Source organism: Rhamphochromis sp. 'chilingali' (assembly GCF_963969265.1).
Source record: "Rhamphochromis sp. 'chilingali' genome assembly, chromosome: 6".
In the NCBI taxonomy this organism is placed as follows: Eukaryota; Metazoa; Chordata; class Actinopteri; order Cichliformes; family Cichlidae; genus Rhamphochromis; species Rhamphochromis sp. 'chilingali'.
Window position 1 is genome coordinate 15834451 of NC_137933.1, and position 27361 is coordinate 15861811.

Consider the following 27361-nt stretch of genomic DNA (forward strand, 5'->3'; position numbering starts at 1 on the left):
AAAGATGCCAGCAGAAACCACAGTGAGGTTGTGCATCTCGTATTTAACTATGTTTTGTCTTTTGGGCATTACTATTTTTACCAGAAAGAAATCTAAAAACTTAGATTGACGTGAGGGACAGAGATCAGAGTCCTTACAGACTGCCTGGGGAATAATGTTATTGATATAGTAATGATGTAGGGCCATAAAGGTCATTGTCCTTTTTTATTATCAAAGGAAACCATTCGTGCCTATCGGTTTCCCTTGAATGTTATCTGTTATGTTTTATGATCTCACCCTGAAACAATTTCTTGATAAATTTCTTCACTGTCCTGAGGGCAAACTTTTTTCCTGACATGGTGCCCTTTAAGTAATAATTTAATAATCACCCGGTGTTTTGTTGATCTCTGTAAAACGCACAAACGTCTCGGTGTGTGTGCAGTAATTATCGGTAACGAAGCTGGTGAAATAATAGAGAATAAACAGAAATGAAAGGACAGGTGATCAGCTGTTAGCTGTCACGGGACTTTCATAGTAGATGAAAAAACACCCGAAAGCCCGATTATTCAGGGAAACAACCGAGTGGGTGCGAAATACCTTTCTGGGCAGGGTATGTGAAAGGAAGACGCCAGAAAATAACCAGAAAGTTCACGGTACTTGAGGGCGAAACCGGAAGAAGAACGTCACCACCTTCCAAATTAAAATTTAACGGTTGACTACGTCAGCTTTTTTCTTTAGGTTTTTTTTTTTTTTTTTTTTTTTTTTTTTTACAACACCGTAATTTAAAAATATCCGATTTTTGGCTAAGTATTTAAATTTCTAACATAATTCTGGAACATGTTTTACTCCTTTGTCCTATTTTTATTTTTTATTTAAAGTTTCTCAAATGGGATAGCCTAATATCATTTTTAAACTCGTAATTTGATATGTTTTTAAATGTAAATGTGTTCTAATATTTTTTTAATTGTATCTGATAATACTGATTTTGGTAAAAAAAAATAAAATAAAATTCAAATTTGACTTGGGGTTTCACTTTATAATGGAGTTGGTTTCATTTCTTACCATGTTGGAAATACCCCTTTTTATATTTATGTAAATTGCATAATTATTGCATAAACATGGGCCTGAGCTGTAATATTTTATTTTATGTGGATGTGGTTTTACATATAGATTTAATATATAATTTTGACTTCTATTAGAGTCCTTCTGCATGCGCCTGTAGTGTCTGCTAGTCTGATCCATCGTGCGTAGCAGCTGTTTATTTCATAACGCTCCCTCTGAAAGGTTTCTCGTTGCTGTTGTTTTATTCGTTAAGCGGAAGTTTGTTGCTAAATTGACTTGGACTCAGTGGATGACAAGACTTTCAACTGGGAGAACTGGGTGGCGTCGGCGATCACTTTCGCTTTGGAGCTCAGTTATCAACCGGCCTAAACTAAGTGCGCCACGCTCAGAGGAGGCTTTATGATTATAACAGAAAGACTCGGTCGTGACCATGCCGAGTCTATCCAGAGCGCCTCTTTGTCTTTGTTTGTTGATATTGTTGGAGGCAGCTGTTCACTGGGGAACTGGTTCACCAGCTGCAGGTTTAGGTGAGTAGATCCGACACTTTGCTTTCATTTCTGTTCACTTGCCACACTCTCATTAAAGTCGCGTCTTCATTCCTCACTTGGCGCAAATGAGCAAAAACTTCTCCCATAAAAGCGCGAACCTAATTTTTAGGATGCGAAACACTTTTAACTGACAAGATTTTGGATTGAGATACAAACTCGGCGTTTGCTTATCTAGATGAATGCTTGTTTATTATTATTATTTTTACTTTGTTTGCTTGTTTTGTTTTTTGTTGTTTTCTTGCCCCCCAGTGTTATGTCTGACAGGTCAAAGAAATCGCTAACTCATCCTTCCCTCCCTCCCGAGCAGCTCCGTAGAGCCAAAATATCGGCATATTACTGCCGTGACACCAAGTCGAAACTGTACTCTGATAGTATTCCTGCTCAGTTGTTCTTTAGCTTCAGCCTGTAAACATTTACCCAGATCACCTTGTCCCCGCCTACTGTCCTCTTTTATAGTTCCCCTCTCTCAGCATAAATATGAAACTCTTTTATGAAGTCAAATGAATAATTCTCGGTGCGGGGATATTTGTGTATATATATTTATTATGTATTCATTTAAACGAGTAGTTTCACTCTAATAGAGCTGTATTGGTATGCATTTACACTGCATATATATATTTTTTTAAATAGCATTTTTTTATGTGTCAGTCTCAGATCTCTAAGTGGTGCGTGCCCACATTAATCATGGAAACAAGGTCAAAGTTTGAAACGGTGAGGTCTGCCTGTGTGCAATTAAAACCTGTGAGCTAAAGTGTCACGCTTCAGACTGGTTCAAAGGCTTGGTCTCCTTTGAAAAAGAGATGTTAATCTCGAGGGACGTCCCGATTAAATAAATGAATAAATAATAAAGTTTTTGTCACAGCTGTTAAAATTTAGTGAGACACAGTGAACATGTAAGTTAACTTCCATGCAAGGAATGGAATCCAACTCGTTAAAGGTGCTTTCCGGACCTTTTTTTTTACAAGTGTCAGCCAATCAGAATAAAGTTGGCTTAGAGAGGCTTCAGGTTTTATTTTGTGCTGAGTCATGCAAAGCTACTCTAGAATTAAGTTCAAAAATGAGGATAAAGAGCTGCAAACATCTTCACTTTAATAATGTCTGAGAACTGGTGACAGTGTGGGAACACAGTAGCGATGAGGGGCAGCCGATCAGAGCAAGGCTGCCTTAAAGGGAGTTGAGGGGGCGTTGAAATGGATTACTTGAGAAGTGGAATGAACTCAGAGGAAGATAAATGATGATTATTTTTGAACTGTGGCTCATGCCAAGCTACTCTAGCACCGTCTGGTGCAAAGCTAAGCGTAATAAGTCCCCTTTAAACTTGTGTTTTCTGTCCTGTCATCACAGATGAGGATGCTTTCACCATTCAGCACCAGAGCACAGGGAAATGCCTGAGTGCATGGGGTTCAGCAAACCTGAGCCTCGCCACCTGCAACTCAAACAGCAAGTCCCAACAGTGGAAGTGGGGTTCAGGTCAACGGCTCTTCCATGTGGGAACATCGCTCTGCATGGCGCTGGACGTCAATTCCAAGATGTTGACTATGTTCGACTGTGGCTCCAACATCCTGCTATGGTGGAGCTGTTTGGATGGAGTTGTTTACACTGTTTATCAGATGGGCCTGGCGGTCAACAACGGCAAAGTAGCGCTCAGTCGGGAAACTAATGACACTTGGGTAAGAGGAGAATCCCAAGACAACATCTGCCAGAGGCCATACCGCGGTAAGTGTGGATTCCTTTCTCTTATCTAAGAGACAGAATTGCTTACATGGACTGGCTGTTTTCTTTTCTTTCTTTCTTTTTTCTGAATAGTGCTTCAGGAACTAATTTGTCAAGAAATTAGTTAAAGTCAGCTTGTGCTTCTGTTGTGTTCACTTCTTGAACTAAATGTGAAGACAGTCCAGGCTTGTAACACATTACACCTCTGGCTCTTGTGTCACCTGACCATATAAATTCTGCTCCCTTTTAAACACGCCCTGTCAGCTTAATTGTTGTCAGGCCTCTCAGTTATTGCTTCTTTGCGCTGGGCAACAACACAGGGTGTCAAATTCCAGGTGTTAAACTTGCTCTGAAAACGTAGAGTCTGCCTGTTCCGTTTCTTTTGTTTGTCGTTGTGGTCGTGCAATCGTCTGCAGCATGTCTGCAAGGTGCAAAGGCTCCGTAACGCAGACTTTTACTTTCTTTTCTGCGTTCATTCCTGTTTTGATACACATTCCACCGAACACTGCAAGGTTAAAGAAATATTCAGGTAGTGACCGAATGTTTGGCCATAACATTTTAAATAACTGTGTGTTATTAAAACAGTTTAAGCTCTTGATTAAGGACACTGAAGCTTAGGAGGTGCTCTAGAAGTACATGATGCAATACCAACCAGACCTGATCGACTGCCACGTCTGATCCACGTATTTGAAACAGAAGAGCATCTTGTTTATTGTCATTTTTCATGTCTGCAGTAACATTTAGAGAGAAGTTCTTCTTCAAATGGCCCATTACAGTTTTTCTCAAATGCTAAAACACATGTCACAAACGTTACCACCAGGTCCCCCAATGTCCAAACACAACACCCTTCTCTAAAGCTACATAAACACAACCACACCTTCCCACTGCAAAACTCAAACTCCCACACCAAGAGAGCAGCTCGAAGCTGTCAAAACTGTAAACACTATACACAGCATTACACACTACAGCAAAACAATTGAAAACACAATGCTCAATTTGTGAGAAGGTTCTTTGTTCCATAACTGCCAATGCATATTTTAGAAGCTATACAGTAACGGATCGTCGTAGATCTCTGCAGAGGATTAGGCATTTAGATTTGTGAGTTTCATATGAGTAGTATAAATCTATAGAAAATCCTGCATGTACGTACACTACTGTAACACAACTCAATGCAAAAACAGAATCTATTGCACACAACAGTAATCTTGAAAACATGATCAGGGTGTGAAGTTTTTTTTATTTACGTTATTCACACCACACACACACCACAATCACTGTGCGGCATCATGTCGCTGAGCTGTTGCTCGCATCTCGTCCGTAATGATGGTGCGAGGTTGTCTTGCTCTCCCTCCTGGACCTTCTCCTCTCCCATGTTGGCCTTCTCCTCTTCCTCGTTGGTCGCTCCTCTTCCTCCTCTCATTTGAACTCCTCTTCCTCATTGGCCTGCTCCTCTTCTTCCAGGGCCAGCTCTTCTCAAAACAAATTTCCCACGTGTGGGACTAATAAAGGTTATCTTATCTTATCTTATCTCCCTCCTCTGCATCAAATTCCTCTTCCCCTGACTCTGCCTTCATCCATTGTGTTTGTTTGGAATCTTCAGCATACTGTGCACTCTGAACTTGCTTTTACATGTGGGTACAGCATTAGCAACAAGTGTCTTCAATTTTGAGTCATTGTGTGTAGTGAATGACGCCAGGTGTGTTCCCTGTGTTCAAAGATTGGTGACTGTGGCAAGCATTTTGCATCACATGGGCTTTCATTTGAGGATATGAGCAGAGTTGTTTTGCAACATGTGTTTTAGCAAGGAAAAATGTGTTTAGATTTATGAGTACAGAGGGTTGTGTTTTGTGAATTGTGTCTTCATGTGACATGTGTTTATGGTACTGGAATATGGTGGCTACATTTAGTAAATGTGTTTAGACTACTGGTCATTTGGGTTACAGGATTGGCTTTTGTGTTTTAACATTTGAGAAAAACTGTATTATGTGTTCAGATCCTTTTTGTGGCAATACAGGAAAATTAGTTTGAGTGCAGAGAGCATGAATATTAAATTCAATCACAATGATGATGCAGACTGAGCTGAAGATGCACTTACATGCTACTTTTCGCATTTAACTGAATCAAAACTCCTTTCTTGGGACTTTGTTTCTTTTCTGTCACTTTCTGTCACTGAAGCAATAAACAAAGCACAATTTTTGCATCGTCTTTGATTTCAGTTTCTCCACAGACTTGTTGGGGGTGCAGGAAGGAAGGGAGACGTTGGCTTATAAACAAGCCTAACCTCCCCTTCTTCACATTCATTTATTTATCAGTATACAGGAATTGATCTAAGGAGTAGGATGAGCTGTCTATATTGGAAGCTCACGTTTGATTGTGTGTATTACGGTACGAAGAAGGTGCTTTGGTGTTTGCAGGAGGGCGTCAAATTTCATCTCATCCGTCGCTGCTGCGAGATGATTTACGAGTCGTCGAAATGAAACGACTACCACAGGCTTGAAATAGATCTTTGACTTTGTTCACTTCTTCTCTCGGTGCAGTCATCCATACCATGGATGGGAACTCTGCCGGCAGCCCCTGTGAGTTCCCCTTCAAGTACAATAACAGCTGGTATCATGGATGCCTCCCCGATGCAGAATTCCCTGGAATGTCCTGGTGTGCCACCTCCTCAGACTATGACCAAGACAAGACGATGGGACGCTGTCTGAAACCTGGCACGTTGTATTTTTATTTACTTGTAGTTTTAATGGTTTAATGTTTTTTAACTGTTTCTTTATTCACCAAGCCACTAACATATTTATTTTTGAGAGCATTTAAAGCAGAAAAAAAATTTGTGTGGTCATTTCCAAATGATGTCGTTGCACAGTTTAACCAACAGGGCGGGGTCAGCTCCATTAATAGTTAGCACTGTCTGCAGCACATGTAGCGGTATAACTTTAGACTCATGTTATATATAAAGAATATATTCTTATATCAACATCAAAATATTTACCCTATTTAAAAAAGTTACCCTAATAATCTTTTTGTATATTGTTATATTAATATAACAGTTCACGTTCATGATATTAATGACTTAAACATTCTCGTTGCACATAAATGTGTCCAAGCTTAAATCCACTTTTATTTGTTAATATTGAATATCCGAAGCTACATGAAACACAAACTGTTGATACTGATACTGTTGTTGTGTCTTTGACTTTGCAGAGGAGGGCTGCCAGACTCTTTTTACTGGTCCAGACGGCGATTCATGCTATGAGTTTGTCACCAACGGTGCGGTGACCTGGCACGAAGCTCTGGATTCGTGTCGCAGTCAGGGAGCAGATCTGCTTAGTTTCTCTGGGCCCGATGAGCTCAATTCTACAATCTGTAAGACTGACTTACTACTAGTACTTCTATTACTGCGGCTACTTCCATAATACAATTAAAAAAACACAAAGGTTTAAAAAAATAAGTACATTCAGATTGTCTTTGTGACAGAAATGTCTCATTTACAACAAAAAATTGCAATAATGGTGACATGAGCAATGCTCGAGATTTTGATTTTAAAAGAAGTATAAATAAGTAATGAGAAAAATGATTCAGATCGTCACTGTATGAGCAGGCCTGTGCTTCTCAAGGTCTTGAACTATTAGTCACACAACCTGGAAATAAAAAACACACACACAGAAACACACTTTTCCTACCTTTAGTCAGTCAGAACTAATCCTTCTAAAACAATCCTGTCGTAATGTGAATATTTTCTGTACTGTGGTGATTTCTAAATGACTTTATTTAAAGTTTCTTTCTCCTTCCTTCTATCGCTTTGTCTTTTATTAGTTTATTAGTCTGCTTCTCCTATTTAGTGTTCCTTGTGTGACAAGTAGAGATGTACAGAAAGGAAAAGAATCTGTGAACGACTGCAAACTTTCAGTCTAAATAAGTCCTGGGATTTTTGTTCTTACTTTTTTATTTCTGAATTTTCCAAGTATGATGTCATAGAAGCCACATATTTTTCATTTCCTCAATTTGTTTTATTTATGTCCTTTGCTTCTTAATCGTCATTCTTTGGGATTTTCAGTGGATGATTACAAAAGGGTGAACTGTAAAATGTTCGCCTATACAACCCCATTTCCAAAAGAGTTGGAGCACTGTGTAAAATGTACATTAAAGAAACTGAATTTAATGGTTTGCAAATCTCACAAAATCTTACTTTATTATCATCAGCCTGCAACTGGATGCATGTGATCTTCAGGCCATCTTTTTGGAATTGAGATTGCATCTAAAGAGTAAATGAAACAGCTGTGGAGGCTCAAAGTTCCAACTTGATGATTGAAACTGCATTAGACTTACAATTTCCTTCATTACATTTACTTGTCCTGTGTGCTGTGGTGTTGCATTGTGCAGTGTTGGACGGCCTTGGCAGAATGCCGGAGAGGATGTGGATCGGCCTTCACCAATTAGATACTTCTCAAGGATGGCAGTGGTCAGATGGCTCTCCTCTCTCCATGTTACGCTGGGAACAAGGTAACAGTGAATATGAATGTATTTTTCACCTGTTACTTACTACTCATTCTCTCTGAGAACTGTGCTGCACATGTTCTCATTTTGCAGCCTCGTTTGTAGGCTTTGTTTCCACAAAACCAGAATAACACAGTTTCACTTGCCAGAAACACCTGGTCCTCTCACCACACCAAATCTTGCATCAACGCTGTGTTTCTGCTCGTCTATGAAAGGGAGCGTTGGTGTCGGTCAGAGAAACAATGAAACTAGTGTTGTGAAGAAACCCACTGTGCCACACACTGTGACACTGGGACTGCTAATGTTGTTGAATGACCCATTTACAGTACTGAGTAATGCCTGCTAGCTTTTGTAATGTGTATTTCTTCTTAACGAGAGCAAGCATGAATGTAGCATGAAGTATATTGCAGTCATTTAGTTTTCCATTGATATAAACTCTTTGTGATTGCTCTCATCAGCAAGATTGTGCTGGATCAGAGAACTCTGAACTTCTATGTAAAGCACAGTTGATATGCTAAACTTTGAATGATACCCACATCTCTTGTCCTTCTCGCAGTGACTGTTTATTTTTATTGATATTTGTGTGGTTATATATGTAACAGGAATGCCCTCCACCTCCATCATCATTCTGTCAGACTGTGGAGTCCTGAACTCCAAGAACAACTATGAAACGATGGCGTGTAACAGGCGGCTGCCATACGTCTGCAAGAAGAGAGTCAATGCCAGTGAGACAACAACAACAGGTGAGCTGGCTGCTGACGCTCAGCAGTTACACTTCTATTGAGTCATACTTACAAAAAAAAAAGAAAGAAAAAGATTTGAGCGCCGATTTGGTTCACCACATATACCGCAGGGCTTGTTGCGGCAGTCTGGGTTTGGTTTGGGGCTCTTTGTTGCGTTTCTTCCCCCGCTTTCTTTCATCGCTTTCCTGTCTAAATCTTCACTGTTCTGTCAAATGAATGTAAAAATAATGTGCTAATCCTAATGGCCCTGCTAAGCTGTGCTGATACGCAGTAATGCTTTTGAGATGAATTCTAATGTTAGCCTGCTAATAGGTTTACAATAACAATGCTAACAAGTATTCTTAGTTTAGTTTGTCAGCTTGCTAAGGTCTCAATAACAGAGGGCAACTATCTGGCAACTACCACATACAAAAGAAAGATGTATATTTCCCAACTGACCAGGGGTTGCAGCAGGTATACAGCGCTGCACCAAAGATCTTTTCGTGATTGCTTTGACTGCTAGCAGATTGCCACGGTTGCTGATCGTTTGTCTGGAAGTCTTATCAGACTGCAAACAGTCTTTTAAATACTTCTCAGACATCGAAAAGTATAATGCAAACTGGAAATGGACAACATTTGTCTTCAAAGTCAAAGCTGAACCTTTTGAAATGTGCTGGTTGCAGTGGGGAAGTGTTGTAGAGTTAATGGCAAGCATCTGAAGACAACTTGGCATCTTCCAACTGTTGGCAACTAAGGCAATCACGATCTGTTGTTGGTGCAGCACCCTCTTCGTAAACATTTTCAGCCCAGAAGCTTTATGACCATCTGCCCAGCCAGTAGTCAGCGAGTGTTTGCAGACACGTTGGTGTCTTTTATGCAAATAATGGGTGAACACAGTAATCTGCTAGCAACCAAAGCAATCATAACATTTTTAGTGCATTTCACTAAGCAGCTGGCAGCAACCTCAAGCATCCATTCACCAACAGATTGGGGAATATACATTCTTCCTTAACATAATACAATAATATAATAAGGTTGAGCCTCTTCTGTCACTTTTTTCTCACAAAATATTTTCCTTTTTTTCTTTCAAAGTAATGGTTTAAGGATAATACAGCACTGTGGATGTTGTACAAAATATGAAGCCCTCTAAGTTAAATAGCCTTGATCTAAAACGCCCAAATCCCCTCAAGGCCTCTGTGTGACTTGACTTCTCTCTACAGATTCTTTTGTCTATAAAGAAACGTTGTGTAAGGATGACTGGGTGCCGTGGAACGGACTTTGTTACAAGTTGATGGAGCAGCCAAAGAACTTCAACGCTGCCCAGGAACAGTGTAAAGCTGAGAATGGAGTGTTAGCCAGTTTCCACACTATTGACAGCAAAGAGATGATCAGCACTAATTTCCACGGAGGTAAAACTGTCCAAGTTTCTCTTGTGTTATAAATAATTTTATAATTCATATATTAATGAGTCTTCCTAACATGTTCTCATTTTCTCTATTTATGTACAACATGCATTTTTTTATTTTATAATAGAGCCATACAGTTAGTACTGAAGTATCGTGATTTACACCCTACTGCCTTATTTTTGATGAGAATGATTTCCAGGCCTATGCTTTCACTGTTCGAGTCAAATTTAAAGAAAGCCTGAAATTGAAAATGTTTGTGTGTGTTACTGCTCATCAGATGGCAAGACTTTAGATGTGTGGATCGGTCTGGTTGGTGTTGGCACAAACCCCACCGTTTTCAACTGGACGGACGGAGCACCCATCACCTTCACTTACTGGGCTCCATCACAACCGGTCCAGCCCACTTCGGATACCAGCTGTGTCTCGTACACTGGAGAGGTCTGTGTGTGTTGGTGTAACACACATCCACTGTACTCAAGCCTTGTGTGCACATTTGTGTATGTACTGCCAAGAGCATTACATTTGTCCTGTTTGAGGTCTTACAGAAACGCACGCTGTCTGTTTTTCCACAGTTTCATAGTTGGCGGATTGAGGATTGCACACAGATGCTGGCCTTCATGTGCCAGAGGAAAGGAGAGGTCAATGAATCAGCAGCACAGGTCGGATGTAGCTCGAAAGATGTGAGTATTCTCGCAAACAGCAGTATTTTACATTTCCTACTAAATGTGTGGTGAGATACTTCTACGCCTCCACACCAGCAATTAAATTTCATATGTTAGAAGGATGTAGAACCCATGCATATGTTTGGTGGTGTTATAACGAGAGCTTACTGTAAGGGTCAGATGATTTTTATGGCACTATGGAGTCATAAAGGAGTTGAGAAGCAGATGTCGAGCTCTATTGGCAGCTGTTGCGGATAGAAGCAAATAGATTTGTAAACTGAAAACAAAACTGTAATCCTTGATGGTGGGGGGGGAAAACACTCATGCGACTGTTGACAAGAAATCCTGTTGCAAAAAACAGCATGCATGTCATAACTTGAATCGTGAAAGAGACGTAGTTCTAGCTTGCAAAATATGACTGTTTTTAACTGACCAGGGTTGGAAGAGACATGGAAACTCCTGTTATAAAGTGAACATGACGCAAGTGTCCTTCAAGGACCGTTGCTACGTCACCATAAGAAACAGGTAATCAAAAGGGTTTTTGTTATCAGTCCAAAAGATGACCTATATTACATTTCTGTGGTTTTGCAGTTAAAGAAACTCACTCACATTTGACTGTTCTTTCCAGGTTTGAGCAGGCCTTTATTAATAGTCTGCTGCAAGAGACGGCAGGCAAGGAAACTCAGTATTTTTGGATAGGGTTGCAGGACATCAACAGCACCAGAGAGTACAAGTGGGTGAGGGCAGAGGGGTCGACGGATGTGGCAACATACACCAACTGGGGCGTGTTTGAACCAGGTACAAAGACTTGGGGCTAATGGCTAAAGTATCTGTATATAAAATGTTATAGCAGACTATAGTGTTACAACACATTGTATTTAATTGTGAACCTCTAATAGTAGTTTCTTTATACTGTGGAGGCTCAGATTTACTGATTTTTTTATTTTTTTTCTCGACCATTTAGGTTTTTAGAAATGTGAAATTTACCAGACACACTCATATATTATACCCCTATAGCTTGGTCATTAACAAAGAGCCTGCCATGAAATGAGAAGGCTATGACGTGTGAGCCTAAAGTTTGATGAATCTGGCCTTTATAATCAAAATCCATACCTAGTGTAAATATGGCCATCCCCCTTTTTATATGTTCCGTATACGCTATTCAGAGAAATGTCTGTGCACCTCAGAATACTCGCTAACATGCAGTCAACATAATAAAAAATGATCTAGTTCTTAGCATTCCTTAAAAAGAGGTAAAAAAGAGGTAAATACAAGCCAAGATGTTTACATTTTTCCATTATTTATTTAGCAAAAACAAAGCCAAGATGCAGAAGTGGTATAAAAATCAAACCACTTTTAGCAGCAGTCACTTTGAAGTAATTATTATTTGACTTTACCAGTCTGCCATGTTGGTGAGGAGGAATTTTGGCCCATTCTTCTTGACAGCGTCGCTTCAGGCATTTGTTTATACACAGCAGTCTGAAGGTCCCACCCAGCATTTCAATCAGGTTGAGGTGTGGATTTTACCAGGGCATTGCAACATCTTGAGTCATTTCTTTTTCAGTCATTTCGTTGCAGATTTGCCTCTGTGCTTTGGATTGTTGTCCTGCTGCATTATATTATTTTGGGACAAGCTTTAGCTGTTGGACAGATGTCCTCATATTTGACTCTAGATACTTTGATATGCAGAGGCGTTCACGATTGACTCAATGATTGCTAGCTACTCAGGTCCTGTGACTGCAAAACAAGCCCAAGTCATGACCCCTCCACCACCGTGCTTGCCACAGTTGGCATTCTGTTGATGTGCTATGTTTGGTTTTCACCAAACATGGTGCTTTGGATCATAGACAGATATCTTTACTTTGGACTTGTCTGTACACAGCAGATTGTTCCAGGGGTCTTGTGGCTTCTGGCTTGATTTTGGTGACTGTAAAGATAAATGATATAAATCCCTATTGGGTGGTATTGGTTACACCAAAAGATGCAGAGCTGAACTTTCTTTTACTTCTATCAGTATCTTATATGTTTGTGTGAGAATATATGTTATATATAATCATATATGTTATAATAGATGTTTAACAAATGAAGACCCAAGTAACTTAATCGACTGCTCCACCACAATATGTCATAACATCAATGAACTGGTTATCGTAACAGACACAATCTACGTAATAAATGTCACTTTTAAAGATTGAATTTCATTTTGCTTCATTTTCTTTATAGATCGGCAAGGAGGGTGTGTTGCAATTTCCACTGCAAAGCCTTTGGGTAAGTGGGAGGTGAAGAACTGCACTCTCTTCAGGGCCGGCACCATCTGTAGAAAAGACCTCATTACACCTCCTGCCCCAGAACCAGAACCAAACCTTAATGCATCGTGTCCTAATGGCTGGGTGTCCAGGCCAAACATCAAATACTGCTACAAGGTGTGTGTATGTGTGTGTCTCTTTAAACAGCACCAATAAGAGATGGCTCTTTTGTTTTGGTTTTGGTTTTTAGCAAAAGTGAAAATGGTTGTAAGTAGGAGTGGCAAAAGCACTGCACTGATTTTACATTTTGAAGTCTTTTTACAAGGCTTCAAGATCATTTCTCCTGAAAGGAAGTAATATGTAGTTTGGTTATAGCTAAACTGAGTTTTTTCACAATCTACACCATCTAAGCTGTCTTAAATTCTTCTTTCACCTTGGCAGGTGTTTCATGAAGAAAGGTTGAGCAGGAAGCGCTCCTGGGAGGAGGCCATGAGGTTCTGTCAGGCTCTAGGAGCCAATCTTCCCAGTTTCACAAACTTGGATGAAATGAGAGCCCTACACTTCATTATGAGAGAGACTATCAGGTAGGCACACAATCAACACAAGTTGTGTTTCCTGTTATAAGTAACAAAGGACTACTGTCATGCATCACTGTCACAAGAAGTGTCACATCATTTATGGAAGTCACAAGTCAAGCACAGGAACACAATACTATCTAAACTATTGTTTGTATACCAGCAGAAAGAAATGTATTTGTTTTTGTCACATTAAAGAAAAAAAATTGCCCAAATTGAATTATTAAAAAAAAAAAGAGCAAATGAGGTTTCAAAATTGTGAAAAATGAGCATCATTCCTCGCTCTGGATATCTCTGGGGTTGTGTCTGTTAAGATTGCTGATTGACAGCAGAGGTTTCTTCCTGTTAAAAGGGAGTTGTTTCTTCCCATTGTCACCAAGTGCTTGCTCATAGACTGTCATCTACCGGTAATTCTTGCCATTTTCTCTGTGTTATTGTAGGATCTTTTGTAGGATTTCAGCTGACTGTTTTTGTGAATTGGTGCTCTATAAATAAAACTGGCTGCTGAAACCAGCAGGATAAAGCCCGGTGAGAGCTGGCTCACCAGTAATAGCGGATTGTCTGTAAATCTCATCTTAGTTAGTGAAAATTTCCAAGTGTAAAGTCATTATTAAAGAGACAGCTGTCAGCGTGGCTCTTCTCAAAAGCAGTTCTGTTCTGTATTCATAGAAAATGTATGACCAGTTGCAGGAAAAAGGCAAATCTGTATAATCAGGCCCCATCTTTTCCTAAAGAGCTCATAATACTGGATTATCCCAATAGAGCACTTAGTTCTCAGACTGCTGGCTCCCTTGCGGCTCCTTGAGTTAACGGTAGAATGGAAGGCAGAGACTTCAGCATTCACATTGCTGGGGTTTTGCCCAAACACTGTAGGGTCTTTACCCTACCTACATTATAAAATGTGTGAGCCTATATTAGCGCTATATAAATTTGAATTAACTGGCTAGTTAACCATATGGTAAATGGCCTGTATTTGTATAGCGCTTTTCTAGTCCGTAAGGACCCCTTTACACAACCAGTCATCCACCCATTCACACACTGGTGATGGAAAGCTACATTGTAGCCACAGCCACCCTGGGGCGCACTGACAGAGGCGAGGCTGCCGGACACTGGCGCCACCTGGCCCACTGACCACCACCAGTAGGCAACGGGTGAAGTGTCTTGCCCAACGACACAACAACGAAAACGGCTCGAACCGTAGTAGCTCAAGTTCTATTAATAGAAACACTAATGCTAAAGTGGTGTAGCATTTATAACAGTTATATTGTTAATGGCTTGGTCATGCTGAAGAATCTGTCCTTCTATAGTTTTCTGTTTTTCTAACATGTACAATGTGTCAAACTCATGTCTGATAGTGTGATTGTTGGCAGGAGTCTTTGGAACTTTCCTGTATGAACAAATCAATATTCGTTATGGCTTTAACCTTTATACACACTTCAAACAAAGAGTGTGTACGGGAGGTGGTGGGGTGTGTACCGGCAGCCTTTTCTTTATCAGACCGGCACATCTAGTCGCTTTAACGAGGAGACGACTTGTAAACATGCTGCTTCGTCTTCGTGGGAGCATACCTAAGAGTTCAAACTTGTCTCTTTGCTCACATAAACATTGAGCGCACTCGGCTCGAGCATTGAAATAAACACATACCATCTCCGGTCTCACATTTCGCACGTTGCAGTTGAGTCAGCGAGGGGGGAGAAATAAAAGCTTACGTGAAACATCAAACTGTCTTAATGTTTAATTCTAATTATTATCTTCCTACTTGAAAGAAGGCTGGTTGAGTAACACAGTGTCCTCCTCTTCTTGCAGTAATAATCGGTACTTCTGGATCGGCCTGAACAGGAGAAACCCCGCAGATCGCTCGTGGCAGTGGAGTGACGGCCGGCCCGTGAGCATCCCAGCTCTAAACACACGTACCCCAATTTTTGTAAAATCTGGTGGAGTGTTTCATATCATGTTTGTGTCTTTAATAGGTATCTCTAGATATTTCATACAGAAATTTCTACGAGGACGATGCGTACGATCGGGACTGCACTGCATTCAAGGTGGGTCGCTAAACTGAGACTTTTAATAAAGATGGAAACATTTGGCTTACACAGTCGTGTGCTTTTCAGAATCTGTAGTCTCTATCCTTTCTCTTACAAAAGCTCAGCATTAAAAGTTGTTTCATGTTGTCAGACACAAACAGCTCCTGCATGTTTTTTTTTCTTCTCAAACAGACAGTGAACATGATCTGTGATGTCAGAATTGTGTTGCCGATTTTTGTTCATTATTGGTGATGTTTGTGCAAAACCCATCTGTGTCCTCAGACAATGACGAACAGCTTGAAACACGTGTTTTACTATCTGCTGCACGACTTGCCTCCCATACCTTTCTACCCCAGACCCTTTCATTGTGACGCGCAGCTGGAATGGGTCTGCCAAATACCCCGAGGTGAGCTTATATCTGTGACCAATGACGTATAGTCTGTGTGTGCACCAAATAAAGGCTGGTACTGGTTTGGGAAGAGCTCAAAACACTCATTAAGCTAATTAACAGGAATTTGAAGGTCCACAAAGTGAAAGAGTCATTTGTACAGCAGTGATGTCTCCGTATAATTTAAAAACCTGATGGACTAAATCTACTTGAATTCTTTGTTTGATGTCTCAACAGGAGTGACACCGAAAACGCCAGAGTGGTACAATCCCGGTAATGCCCTCATCATCATTTGTTCAGTGTGATTGCGTCTATCATTGGCTGTAGCTCAGGTGGCAGAGCAGGTCAGCCACAAACCAGAAGGTCGGTGGTTCGATCCCAGGCTGCCTCCTGGCTGCATCCCAAATATCCTTGGGCAAGATACTAACCCCGTATTTGCCTACTGGTGGAGGTCAGAGGGCCCGGTGGCGCCAGTGTCCGGCAGCCTCGCCTCTGTCAGTGCGCCCCAGGGCAGCTGTGGCTACAACGTAGCTTGCCGTCACCAGTGGGTGAATGACTGAATGTAGTGTAAAGCGCTTTGGGGTCCTTAGGGACTGAGTAAAGCGCTATATAAATGCAGGCCATTTATCATTAGTCTGACTTTTTTTTTTTATTCAACTTTTTCTTCTTTTGTGTTGTAACGTTAGAGTTGTTTGTGTTGTTTTTCAGATGGGCATCATGACTCGTCCATCTTTGTGGATGGAGCAGAGTTTTGGTTTGTTAATAAGCCACCGCTCAGTTTTCAGGAGGCGAGGCTCTTTTGCGATTCAGAGAACGGCACACTGGCGGCTCCAACTAGCACCGATGCTGCTATTAAAATCCAAAATGCAATATATACAGTAAGTGGCACACTATTACAAGTGGCAAACAACATCATCAGAAATGTTTGATTGAAGTTTTGATTTTATTTTGAAATATTGGACTGTTTATTTGAGACAAGCATAACAAGAGCAGCATTCTCATTTCCTTTTGCTCCTTGAGGTCCCGCATTAACATTGATGTTGAGGATGAGGTCCTGACTTTGACTGGGCCGTTGCAACACTTTGATTCTTTTCTGTTGTGGATTTGCTGCTCTGCTTTGAAGCATTGTCCAATTGTTTGACCCGTTTTGGGCCAACTGAACAAGGCTGTTAGAGACGCGGAGTCACATTTAACTCTAGAATACTTTGGTATACAGAAGAGTTCATGGTCAACTCACTGACAGAAAGGGGCCCAAGTAATTCAGCCCTCCACCACCGTGCTTGACAGTTGGTGTGTTTATGGTGCTGTGGTTGTTTTTGACCAGATGTGAATTCTGGCTCTTCTCTCCAAAGGTCATTTCCCCCAGATGTCTTGTGGTTTGTTCAGATGCAGCTTTGCAGTCTTAAACTGTATTTCCATGTTCTGCCAGCACCTGGTTGCTACTTACACTCTTAAATGCTATAGAGACAGTAAGGTGGTACTTAGTTCTTCTTCATTTTAAGCAGATATCGGTATGAATCAGCAAGTTTTGTCAGGCAGGGAAAAAATTAGTGCTGGAAGTTTCCTGATTCTAGTTATTTCATCCAGTCAAGCTTGAGTAGGCTTCACCTGCACATAAATTGTCTATGCAGAGAACTAAAGAAGGATCACATTTGCTGAAATACAACCTTGAAACCTCTGTTTTTGTTTCTTGCTTTGTTAAGATTTTTCATAATCATCATTTATAAAAATCTAACTAATAATAAATGGGCAGCTAACAATGAAGAAGTCTGATCACAAGAGGAATTCTTCCCACTATATTCAGGTTGTGAAAAGCTGTAAATGGATAACAATATGAATGACAAATCTTCCAGCGCTAAAACGGCAAAAAAGAAAATGACTCATTTATGGAGCACAATATACGGTTAGCTACTCACAATTAAACAGCAGTTTCAACACTTTTTTTATTTATTTAGAGAAAAAGGGGGCATAAGTCCTATTAACCTGTAACAACTGTGATACTTGCTTCTAATAAAAGATATGTGTCAACATCATACTTCTTAGATACATACTTACTAAACACAGTAAGGAATATAAGTCACCTCAGACGTTGATACCACCAATTTCAATTGTGTGACACTTAAACCTGCATGTTTTAAACAGATATCGGATTCCAACAAGCAAAGCTGGTGGATTGATATGAGCCAGCCTGGACGCATATTCCCTATGACGTAAGCCAGTCTCACACACACCTTTTTGAACTTGTATAGATGTGGTAAAATGTGATACTGAGCTTCATTGAAATTCTGTTTGATTTAGGTACAACTCTATTTTCCATAACCATTTATTTCCCCTGGGTAACTGCACCTACATCACTCCTGAAAGTGTCTTTCCCGGTGAGTAAACACCAGAGAGTTTGTGTAAGGCTGAGAATGATTAAGGTTTTAAATTTGTTGTGAGAACCTCTACGCTCATATTGTGCTGAGGAGCAAAGAGCAGTCATATCAAATATTTACCTGCTAAAAGTTAAATAACTATTGTGTTAAAAAAAAAATCACTTTGCTTTTAGTGCAATGAAATCATTGACTTTTTTTTTTTCCCAATTAAAAACAGTGAAAACCCGTTTCAGCCAAATTACATAGTGCACGAGTGACTTCTTGCTTATTCTCTCCTTACACAGAGCTGTGGGGTACCCTTACAGTCACTACTTCTAACACTTATACACACATTTACTGTCCTATTTAAACTTGCAGACTCTGATCAGTGCTCACGGAGGTTACCGTTTGTGTGTGAAAGAGTGAACATGACATTAGTGGAGAAAAAACCCCTGGAGCCTCAGCCTGGAGGACTGCCCTGTGGGAAGGAATCTATCCCCTTCAGAAATAAAGTCTGACACATTTATTACATACATATTACATTCTTGTCATTTTTTACAAGTCCTAAGTGATTAAAAATCAGGAAGCAATGATAGTTGATAGAAGAAAGTCAAATCAAATTTACTACTGCAGTTTCATAGAGAGGATTTTAATTATATGTTTCAATGTTAATGCTTCGTTTAATGCTTGAGTGATAGAACATTGGTTGTAAAATTATTTCTGATAATGTGGCTTTTTTGCCATCAGTCGCGTATTTTATTTATAGATTAGTAACCCCGTGCCTGAGTTGCACTAATGGCATTTTCTGCTGTAGTGATTATGATGCTGGTGTCTTTTTGCAGTGCTACACGCTGATGAAGAATTCAAAACCTTTTAACTTCAAGGGTGCCAACGAGGAATGCCAGACAGTAAAGGGAACCTTGGTCACCATCTCCGATCAGATTGAGCAAGGTGAGAACGTTAACATGCTTCTCATGACGAGCTGAAATATATTTGTTTGACAAAGTTTTGTAGTTTATGAAAAGCGTGACAGAAGTCCCCAAGAGTGTAAATGTGAAACTCCTCGGTGCAAAATATTATACAATTCATATGTGTAACAAATGTGTGTTTCAGATTTCATCAACACCCTCCTGATGGACACAAAAGACATGGACAAAACATGGATTGGTATGAAAATCCAGAACAGTGAAGCTTCATGGATTGACAGTTCTACAGTGAACTACATAAATTTTAACCCTCTGCTTCTGGGCATGCACAAGGTCGTGGCTTTTCATGTAAGTAAATTGCTTCAGCTGATATCTCTTTTAGGCGCGCCACATATTTGACAGACGCCTGTATTTGTACAGTTATGAACCATGACTGCATTATCGTAATACACCCAAATCTCCAACTACCTTATTTTCCGGACTACAAAGCGCGCCCGAATATTAGCCGCACAAGCTAAAATCGGGGGAAAATCCTGTTTTGTACATACATTAGCCGCACCTGACTAAAAGCCGCAGGTGTTTCAATGTTGACTTATCATATGTAAGAGAATATGCACAAAGGGAATTGTCAGGAAAGAGATGGCTGTTTGGAGACACACCCCTTTTATTAATATTTTGAAAAACAAGTTATGGGTACATATTTGCAAATGAGTAACAAATGTGGTACATAACAATAACCTACAGCACACCAGAAAAATAGATTCGGACTACCTTTTAGGCTCAGGTGCAGTGACACAGCTTTAACAAGAAGAAAAGTCAGTCATTCACCACCATCTTTCTCTTCTTCCTGCGCACTAAAACCACCAAAGTCCTCTTCTCCAGTGTCGGATACAAACAGGCTCAGGATGGCTTCGTCATCCACTCTCAGCTTCCCTCCTTCGTTGTCACTTTCAAAACCAAAGAAATCCTCATTGTCAGTGTCAGAGTCCTCCTCTCCATCATGCAGCAGTCCAGCCCTTCGAAATCCGTTGGTGATCGTGGATGTTTTCACACTTTTCCACGCTGTCAGAATCCACGGGTGGAGTTGGGTATAACTTGCTTTTCGCAAGTTTATCGCCGCTCGTCATCCACGCCTCCCGCTGAACGCGTAGCGCTACTTTGAAGTTTGTTTTTCGCACTACTTCGTACGGCACTACGTTGCCTGGCGGACGGACATGTGACCAACATACCACTCTTGAACCCCGATACTGTGTGTCTGATCACATGCCCTTCCACCAGGCAACGTAGTGCCGTACAACAGCGGAACAAACAAAACAAATCATCTTACGATATCACAAAAATCCTGGACAATCCATAGAAAAGCCGCAGCTGACTAAAAGCCGCAGGGTTCAAAGCTTGTGCAAAAAGTAGCGACTTATAGCCCGACAATTACGGTAATTATTTTAATGCAAACTTCAGATGAATTATTTGCTTTGTGTCTCTTGATAGCCATGGGATCTGGAGAGTTTGGATTTGTGCGTGTTCATGCTCCATAACGGCAAGTCTGACATGCTGGGTACCTGGGACTACACCAGCTGCACAAAGATGCTAAATGTGGCTGTTTGCCAACACTATGCAGGTGAATCTCTACTCCTGTCACTTTATTATCCAAATCTCATCCAAAACATGCATGTTTATCCTGAGATTTAATTTTATGAGTGCTTAACTCGTGAACTTTGATGTACCTGATGTGATAAATCCTGATAAATGAGCAGCAAAAACTGCAGTAGGGCTCTTTTTAGAATAGTAGTGTAGGGGTTAATGTTATTAACTGAGACATCCATGGAGCCAAAAAAAAAAAAAAAAAAAAAAAAGCGTGGACCTTCCTTGCATGTCGTTTCCCATCGCTCTCGCCTATAATTTCCTCTCGTATCTCTACAGCAATCTCTCCATTAAAAGACAAAGTGCAAAGCAGATACATTTCTGTGTCACAAAGGCACAGAGAATCAGGTCTCTTGCAGCCCTGTCATGAGATGATAAAAGACATGTATTATTTCTCATTTCAGATAAGCTAGAGGAGCCACAGGTCCCCATGAAGCCTTTCATTGTCAATAACCACACCGTGCTGCTGCTCGTCAAAAATCTCACCTGGTTTGAGGCTTTAGAGGAGTGCAAAAAAAACGACATGGACCTGGCAAGCGTGGCTGATACCTACATGCAATCCGTCCTCAACGTGCACGTGAGCCGTGCAAAAACACCCATGTGGATTGGACTCTTTAGCGAAGATGTAAGTGGACCAAAAGGGATTTCTGTTTGAACTCATCACTTGTACAGTCCTTAAAATGATTTCCCGTCTCTTTTGCACTCAGGACGGGAACCACTACCACTGGACTGACCAAAGTCACACTGTGTTCAGTCGCTGGTCTTCTGATGTCACTAGTGGCCAATGCGTTTACCTGGACACCGATGGCTTCTGGAAAGCCACTGAGTGTCTGGACAGTCTAGGAGGCGCTGTCTGCCACAAACCAAGCAGTAAGTGAGGATATAGTAATGGCTGCACATCAGTGCAAGGTCCAAAAAAACATAGATTAGCGAGTTTGGTGTGGAAGAACTTGACTGAAATGCACAGAATCCCAACTTAAATGTGACAGGACACCTTTGGGATGAATTAGAGTGGAGACTGTGAGCCAGGCCTTGTTGTACAACATCAGTATCCGAACTCACAAATGCACTCAGGAAATAATGGTCACAAATTCCCATAAAATGTTCTGGAAAGCCCACAAGACCTGAAGCTGTTATAGCTGCAAAGTGTGGGCTGACAGTATATTAAACACTATGGATTAAGGATGGGATGTCACTCAAATTCATATGCATGTGAAGGCAGATGAGCGAACACTTGAGCGATATAGTGTAGCTTCTAGACATTAATATAAAAATAATTTGTTCCTGATTTCTTTGGCTGCAAAGCAGTTTCTTCCTAATTTCTCTAGAAACGATAATTATCCTTTATCATCCTTTGCTTTTTAATCTCGTGGTATCAAAGCTTTTATCTATTTTTCTTGTAAGGCATCGTTACGCCATTTGTTTTTTGTCTTTGGTTTTTTTACAGAGCACAAAATCCCCACACATAAGGATGTTTTAGTGAAGTGCCCCCATAAAAAAAATGGTCCAAACTGGATCCCCTGGAAGAATAACTGCTACTCATTTCAGCTGGTTGGCTCCAGATGGGAGTCTTATAACCAAGGACGTATTGAGAATACCTGCAAAAATCTTCGTAAGAATTTGATAATATTAGTCACACGGCATTCTTCAGCATGGCTAAAGTTACTAATGATGGTGTGTGTATATGTTTCAGATGCAGATGCAGACATCCTGACTATCCGAAATACACAAGAGAATGAGTTTATAAAGAGCCAGCTGCTGCCCTTTGAGTCATTGGTCCAGTTTGTATGGCTGGGACTGTTCAAGGATAACAATGGTGGGTATGAGTACCTGTGTTTAGTAGATGTTTTATTTTTGGTTGTCTTGTTACCAAAGCTCTTGGGAATTGACCCTTCTTTTTCTCCTCTAAGACAAATGGGTCAGTCACACCAGGGCAAAGAAAAAAAACAGGAACATCTTTGTGACTAGAAAAAATTGGAGGTGGCCCAATCATTGGATTGAAATGTTTTTTGCATTTGGTGACTGATTACAAGCAGATGCAGCAATGAGCTGGTTGCCCACACATTGAGCTTGCCACACTCTCTCTGAGAGATCATTTTTGATCGCAAGTTGATTATGCAGGTCGCCCAGGAAGAAGCAATGTGTCCAAATAATCGTGGCCCAACTTGGTCCGACTGGATTCTTTCTCAGACATATTGGTGAAGGTTTTTAATAACTGCCATCTAATTTATACACACAAATAGATTAGCAACATGCTGCAATCAATCCGAGTCAGTCCGCCCCAGTGAGAGCGATTTATTTACAATGTGACTCTTTACAATAGGGCACCAGAATCAGCGGTTGTATTGTGGTTAAATTCCAATATAACGGCAAGGTTACTGAGTCTCTAGGTCATTTTGCAGTTACATCACCATTCTTTATCAATCAGTAACAATTGTAAAAATCCGATCCTGTGATAGCAGCAGGCTAATGTTACCTTGCCCCGTGTTTTACATACTATACAGACACTGACAGTAGGTCCTATTGTGTTTGTGTATGTGCCAGAGCTAATAGTGATTATCTTTTGCCATAGATAACCAGACAAGGTGGTATGATGGCACAAATGTGCAATATTCCAACTGGGCGAAAGGCCGACCTAATTTAGAAAACCCATTCTTAGCCGGTCTCACGACTGATGGCACATGGATTCTCGTCACAAAGAAAGAGCTACACCCCGTGTTCAAGCAGAGGACAATTGTGAGCTGCAAGCTGGATTATGGTATAGTAAACATCTACATTTTAATAGTATTTGCCTGTTTCTGTTCTCATGACTAAAAATTCATGATGCTAAAAATAACACTTTATGTGTTTAATCCTTCTCCCCTAAGAACCCAAGAAAGAATACAACCAGTCAGCCAAGGATTTTCAGCAGTATGGTAACTTAACATACAGGGTTGTTACCCAAAAGTTGAATTGGTCTCAGGCTGTAGTCGAATGTGATAAGCTTGGAGGCCACCTGGCAAGCATCCATGACGTGGAGCACAACGCACACCTGAGGCTCATTTCCAAGATGGATGGCTTCCCACTCTGGATTGGCCTGTCAAACTATGCTGTAAGAACTTTTGGCAGCCAGAAACTGAGCAAAAATATTCACTTCATCATAGTAGATCCAAACTCATCTCGTTTGCACTTCACCCATTTGTTTTTACCTCTTAATAACATCCTGACATCCACAATGCTTTGTTTCTGTGTGCAGGTCAGTGGCTCAGCCTATGAATGGTCTGATGGAACAAAATTTGACTACCATCCCACCATCTCTGACTCCCAAGACACACCGAAAACCAACTGTGTTTATATAAACCCTGCTGGAGACTGGAAAAGGACCAGCTGCAATGCTATGATCGATGGCGCCATCTGTTACACCACCAATATTACCTCTTCTAGCCAAAGTGAGACACTAACTTTCATAGAAAAAAATGGTACTTCTTTGGTTAAGTATGAAACAGAGCTTGTCTATAATCCAACAGTACTGAATGGTTTACAGTAGTGAAAACACTCAGCTTTGAATCTTTTTTGGCTTTGGGTGAAACTGTACATTGTAAAAGCAGGATATCTACCTGTGATTTAGTTCATTTTGGTTAGTCATTAACCATTGTCTATCCTCTATTCTCCGTTTTTGTAATCAGGAGCCAAACTACAAGATGGCCCAGAAACTAATCATTGCCCTCAGGTCGATGGTAAGTCCAAGTGGGTTCAGCACGAGGATCACTGTTACGCCTTTGACATGAGCTTCTACAACTACAGACTCTACAGCATGGAACAGGCCAAGGCTCTCTGCCGGGAGATGGGTGAGTTGTTGTTTTCTGTGTAAAGAAACCCAAAAAGTCGAGCTGAGCTGAGAAGGTATTAGTGGAAAAGAAGCTTTAGACATTGAGGATTTTGGGGGGGAACTGTAGATGATGTCGCGAAATCGATCATTGTAGAGCAGTGTCACAAACCACGGAGGCCCCAGAAAAAGTGCAGTCAAACGTTGAGTTTATTAACAGCCCAGAGACAACATCAACATATGTCTTCTGACCAAAATACATGTTGTGGACACTTATAAAGCAGTGGGGTACACGCCCATATGTAAGCATATATGTAAGCATTTAAACACTGCAGAGAGTAGAATTAACAGTATTGTAGAAATTCATTTCACCGAAACAATAACGTGGCACAGTGTGACGCATGCACCAGTTTATTGTATTTCCAGACTTGCTTTCGGCACAATTTACAGTGCACGCTACTCTGTTTTTTGTCAGACTTGAAATAGCCGAAATACCTTCACACTACGGAACTTCTATGGCTCTTCCGTTCGACAATCTCTCCGGCGTTGGAACCATCATCTGTTTTCTCTTCGGTCACGCTCGGTTGATTTTTCTAGTCGGCACACTCATTTCCTCCATTACCCGCTGGCTGCTTCCCAAACAAACACACGTGCGGCTTGGCACTTGTGCTGTACGTAACAAGTCACGCGACGTGATGCTGCGGCTGTGATTGGTTCGGCTCTGCGCTACTTAATTTGGATTGGCTGACCTTTTTTTTTTTTTTTTTTTTTTTTCTTGAGGACAAGAGCGGCGAGGTCTATCGCGATAGCTTAATTTCTCTATCGAGTCAAAGTTATATCGCGATACATATCGTTATCGTTCTATCGCCCAGCTCTACGAGACAGGGGAGCAGGCGAGTCTTCATATACCCCTATTTCGTGCACCCTGCCTGAGGCGGGGGGGGGGGGGGGTTGGATCCCAGATCTTTGCCAGTGCATGCATATATATATATATATATATATATATATATATATATATATATATATATATATATATATATATTAGACTTGCCTTTGACGGTGCATTATAATAAAATATACATAAGTTCATACATAATATAGAATCATAACAAAGCACATGTACACACATCACAAACAGCTGTTTAAAACACAAAGTATGCCCCATTCAGGGTGAGCCTTGGCAGCATTACATTTAAATTAATGATCAATACTGCAACAACAAAAACAAAAGTCTAATCAAAATTGTCCTCCTGGGGTCTGTCTGGTAGAATATTCATGTCTATCTTCTCTGATATTTTTATACAAAATAAAATTTGAATTTTTTGTGTGAACTGCGGCTTCTCTTTACTGACAGATTCTCATCTACTAACCATCGAAACCAAAGACGAAAATGATTTTCTGGCCAACTACATCACTGAGCACCCTCTCATCACCAATCAAGTGTGGCTCGGCATAGATCTTGATACTCAAGGTAAGAATCGCAATTTAAAAATAAAAGCTGGACAGTAATATGACATTAATTCATTCTTTTTTTCATTTTTGTTTGTCCTCTTAGGTAAGCCTGTATCCTCGCAGGATGGCTCCCATCTGGATTTCTCTAACTGGTCATCTACAGCCGGAACCGGGAAGAAGTCTGGGTCCCAGTGTGCCGTCATGGTGGCAGGCAATGGTGGAAACTGGAATCTGGTCCCCTGCGAGAGTAGCTACAGTCGTGTTGTTTGCAAAACGAAAGCAAGTGAGTATCACAACAGGTGTCGAGACAAACCCTAACACTTTGTGGGAATTTGTTTTGCTGCTGACTGAAGGATGAGAGCATTCCTCTGTTATTTGCATGATAAACACAGAAAGTACGGCGACTTTTTCACTTTTTCTTCATTTTATTTTGCTGTAAAATTAATTCACACTAAAAAACCTGTAATAACAGGAGGTTTTAGTTGAAACATTTTTTGAACTTAGTTTGTGTCTAACACGCTGCCTCTTGGACTTGGGCTGATGATGTGCTAACGTTTGTTCCTCAGAGTCTGCAGGCTCCCCGGTGGCACTGGGCTTCTTCATCGTGGCGCTCATCGCTCTCATTTTAGCCCTCGGCTTTGTCATCTACAAGAAAAAACGAGCCCACTTCCCTTCTACCGTCCGCTACGAGAGGACCTTAGACGATATGGACACCACCAGTATAATTGATGCAGACTGAGCCTGCTTCAAGTTTTCAGCCTCAGGAAGTATTGATATGTCTGCCACAAGTGATTTTTTTTAATGTAATCTCCACCCTCCTCTTTTTTAAATTATTTATTTATCTTTCTCAAGCCAATTTTTTTCCGTGTGAAGTTGTAAATATTGTTTGAGATTTGTGAATATCTCCCAATCAGTTTCTTAATTTGGGTTCACATTGTGTTTAATAAGAGCAGCACTGTATACTTAATTTTAATGGGTGGGCTTATTCTTCTTGGTCTTTTTTAAATTTTTTATTTCAATTATAAAAATGGGATTTTCAGATGCTTTACAAACATATGCAACCTGCAGCCTTAACAGCTAAAATTGCACTGATGCATGAGTGACTTCAAACATTCACAAAAGTGCTTTTAACCAATAATCTACTGTTTGATTTACGTGTGTGTGGGAGGGGAGGGGGTGTCAGTATATGAATATGATTTTTAAAAGCACGGGTCATCTGAAAATACAGTAACAACCTGTTTTCTTTCAAGCGTTTTTGTATCTAGATGGATTGTATTTCAGATAACACTGCCACGTCCCCTGTACTTTTGTCTTCAAGCAAAACAGGGAAACTAAAGGCTGTGGATCTTGAATCTTTTTTTTTT

General features: G+C 40.6%; 1 protein-coding gene across 1 annotated transcript; it reads left to right on the plus strand.

Annotated features, from left to right (window-relative positions):
- Window positions 1-1313: 1313 nt before the first annotated feature.
- On the plus strand, window positions 1314-27361 carry ly75 (lymphocyte antigen 75). Its single transcript, XM_080885428.1, has 35 exons — window positions 1314-1568; window positions 2934-3305; window positions 5840-6013; window positions 6504-6665; window positions 7683-7802; window positions 8399-8539; window positions 9739-9927; window positions 10202-10362; window positions 10497-10604; window positions 11023-11111; window positions 11215-11384; window positions 12810-13009; window positions 13274-13416; window positions 15214-15292; window positions 15378-15449; window positions 15714-15837; window positions 16057-16092; window positions 16528-16697; window positions 17962-18029; window positions 18118-18194; window positions 18552-18685; window positions 19016-19124; window positions 19287-19447; window positions 20588-20717; window positions 21145-21365; window positions 21448-21610; window positions 22188-22352; window positions 22434-22556; window positions 23313-23498; window positions 23608-23831; window positions 23976-24168; window positions 24406-24567; window positions 25900-26016; window positions 26101-26280; window positions 26564-27361. The coding sequence occupies exons 1-35, from the start codon at window positions 1472-1474 to the stop codon at window positions 26734-26736; spliced, it is 5193 nt and encodes a 1730-aa protein (XP_080741554.1). The 5' UTR covers window positions 1314-1471; the 3' UTR covers window positions 26737-27361.

Excerpts from the sequence above, each read along its gene's own strand:
- ly75 (XM_080885428.1), top strand. The coding sequence starts at position 1,472 with ATGCCGAGTCTATCCAGAGCGCCTCTTTGTCTTTGTTTGTTGATATTG. Across the intron at positions 3,306-5,839 it reads CTGCCAGAGGCCATACCGCG|TCATCCATACCATGGATGGG; the intron begins GTAAGTGTGGAT and ends CTCTCGGTGCAG. Across the intron at positions 24,568-25,899 it reads GGCTCTCTGCCGGGAGATGG|ATTCTCATCTACTAACCATC; the intron begins GTGAGTTGTTGT and ends CTTTACTGACAG.